The sequence below is a fragment of the Macrobrachium nipponense genome, chromosome 26, assembly GCF_015104395.2.
Source record: "Macrobrachium nipponense isolate FS-2020 chromosome 26, ASM1510439v2, whole genome shotgun sequence".
NCBI classification, from domain to species: Eukaryota; Metazoa; Arthropoda; class Malacostraca; order Decapoda; family Palaemonidae; genus Macrobrachium; species Macrobrachium nipponense.
Window position 1 is genome coordinate 18,320,573 of NC_087215.1, and position 2,423 is coordinate 18,322,995.

General features: G+C 43.5%; 1 protein-coding gene across 1 annotated transcript; it reads right to left on the reverse strand.

The window, feature by feature from the left end:
• Positions 1-847: 847 nt before the first annotated feature.
• On the reverse strand, positions 848-2,128 carry LOC135199581 (DNA ligase 1-like). Its single transcript, XM_064227737.1, has one exon. It carries the CDS (start codon positions 2,126-2,128, stop codon positions 848-850), a length of 1,281 nt encoding a protein of 426 aa, XP_064083807.1.
• Positions 2,129-2,423: the final 295 nt, after the last annotated feature.

Sequence of the window (2,423 nt, forward strand, 5' to 3'; positions counted from 1 at the left end):
ACGCCTCCAATAGGAGGAGCCTCTCCCCATCTTCCGATGGAAATCGTCACTGGACGTGACCCAGGAGGTCTTTTTCTCCTAACCACTACCAGGAGATCAGCAAGGCAATTCCCTGTGTTAGCACTTCAGCCGCCCTACGAGGAGGATTCCTGAGACCTGGCACCAGCTGATCAACTCCTTCAGTGCTCGGCCAGACTCTCCTCGATAAGTCGTTCTGCTCCCAGCCAGTAGGGAGAGCTCACCCATCTTGTCAGCTTGTTGTGCTGGGAATAGAGAGGTGGAAGGAAGTGAGCCAAACCAGGCTAGAGCTCAAATCCCTCTGGAGACAATATATATGTATGTATATGTGTGTGTGTGAGTGAGTGCATGTGTGTTTGTGTGTGAGTGCATGTATGTGTGTATATACACACATGGGGGATGTGATATGTGTGTATATATGTGTATATGTGTTGTGTGTGTACATATATATACACACTGGGGGATGTGTACATATATGCGTGTGTGTGTGTTTTGTGTGTACATATATATACACACTGGGGGGGTGTGCACATATATGTGTGTTGTGTGTACATATATATACACACTGGGGGGGTGTGTATATATATGTATGTGTGTGTGTGTGTGTGTGGTGATGTGTAATATACATACATATACATATTACTCCAGAGGTAATGCTCTGTATAATTTTACTCTCTTGTTCTGGCTCTGTTCAAGGAAACCTGTACATCTACATCCTTGATCTCCTGGTCCTTCAGCGCCACTCTGCTTCCCATCACCTGAATGACTGACTGACTCCCAGGGCTGACAGGACTTTTCAAGTCTCCACAGCTGGTCTTGCATCTTATCCTCAGCATCCAGCTGTTGGAGACGAGCTTCCTTTTTCATCCTCCACTTGTCCCGGCTCCTCGTTGAGAATTTCCAACGGGACTCCAAGTTCCTTCAGCAATCTGTTCTTCTGCTGAACTTCTTCGCGTAGACAAAAGACCTCTACTTCCATCTCGGTGATCTTCTTGCCTATGCGCTCGTTTATTTCCTTAAAGCAGGATTCCACGTACTCCAAGTGCTGGGCCCGATCTTCTTCCATCAGGTTCTTAATCAGTTCAACTTCCTTCTGCTTCGTTTGTAGTTCCTCCTCTTGTCTCAGGTTTTGACACGAAAGCTCCTCAATCTCCCGCTGCTTCTTCTTCAACTCCTTCAGGAGCTCTTCAATCTCGTGTTGTTCCTTCTCCCCAAGTTCCTCCTCGAGAGGATCTGCTTTGTCTTCTTTTCCAGTGATCTGACCACATTTGTTGAGCTTCTCGTATTGAATACGCCTGTCCATTTCCCTATCTTTGTCTTCCAATTGCTTTTTAAGTTCATTAATTTCTTTTTGTTTTTCAACTACTACTTGCTCATGTCTTTCATTTAGACTCAAAATTCTATCGAAAAGTAATATCTTGTCTTTTAATTCTTCCTTAAAATCATTCATTTCCTTCTCCTTTTGAATATACATGTCCATTTCTTTCTCTTTGTCTTCTACGTCCTGTCGAAGTTTATCAATTTCTTTTTGTTTTTCATTTACTTTTTCAATTAAATTTTTTTCATTACTTTCATTTTGGCTTACAAGTTCATCAAAAGCCAATTGCTTTTCTTCTAATTTCATCTTGAGACATTCAACTTCCTTCTCACAAAAAAGAAGCTTGTATATATCACTATCTCTGTCTTCTATCTCTCTTCGAAGCTCACAGATTTCTCGTTGTTTTTCAACTGCTATTTTCTCGAATTGCTCTTTGATTTCATTGCAGTTGACAGATTCTTTCGCTTTCGCCTCTAGTTGCTTACGAAGTTCATCCAGTTCCATTTGCTTGTTGGTATCTTGCACCAAGAGCCCCTCTATCTGCTCATTTTTTCCAGCCAGATCTTTCTGTAGCTCTTGGATCTTCCTCTCATATTCCAATAAGTTTTCCTGTTTCGAGGCGTTTTGTCTTTTTAGTTCAGTAATATCCTTCTTGTTCTGCAAAAGATCGTTTTCCTTTGCAACCTGACTTTCTCTCAGATCTAGTATTAACTTCTGATGATTGGCCAAAGCCTGCTGGTCCTCTAGTGCCTTCCTCTGCAGGCTCTGGTTCTCTAGGCACATAGCGTCCATCTTGGCCTCTACTTCCAAAACTCTAGCCTCGCTGCCTCCTCGGCCATGTCCAAAAGGTCTTGGACCTGCAAGACTGCATTTTCCACCTCGTTGGTCGACAAGAGCTCGCCACACTCCTTCCTGACTCGTTCCAAAAGAATTTCCTTTAGATTGTCGTTCCTCCTCTGGGCGGCATCCAATTGTCGGCGCAAACCAGCCACTTCGTTGTCCAGAATTTCCATCCTTGGTTGGTCCTTGCCTCTCTTCCTCCACAAATTGCGTACAGCAAGTAAAGGAAGAGCGCAAATGGTTATAA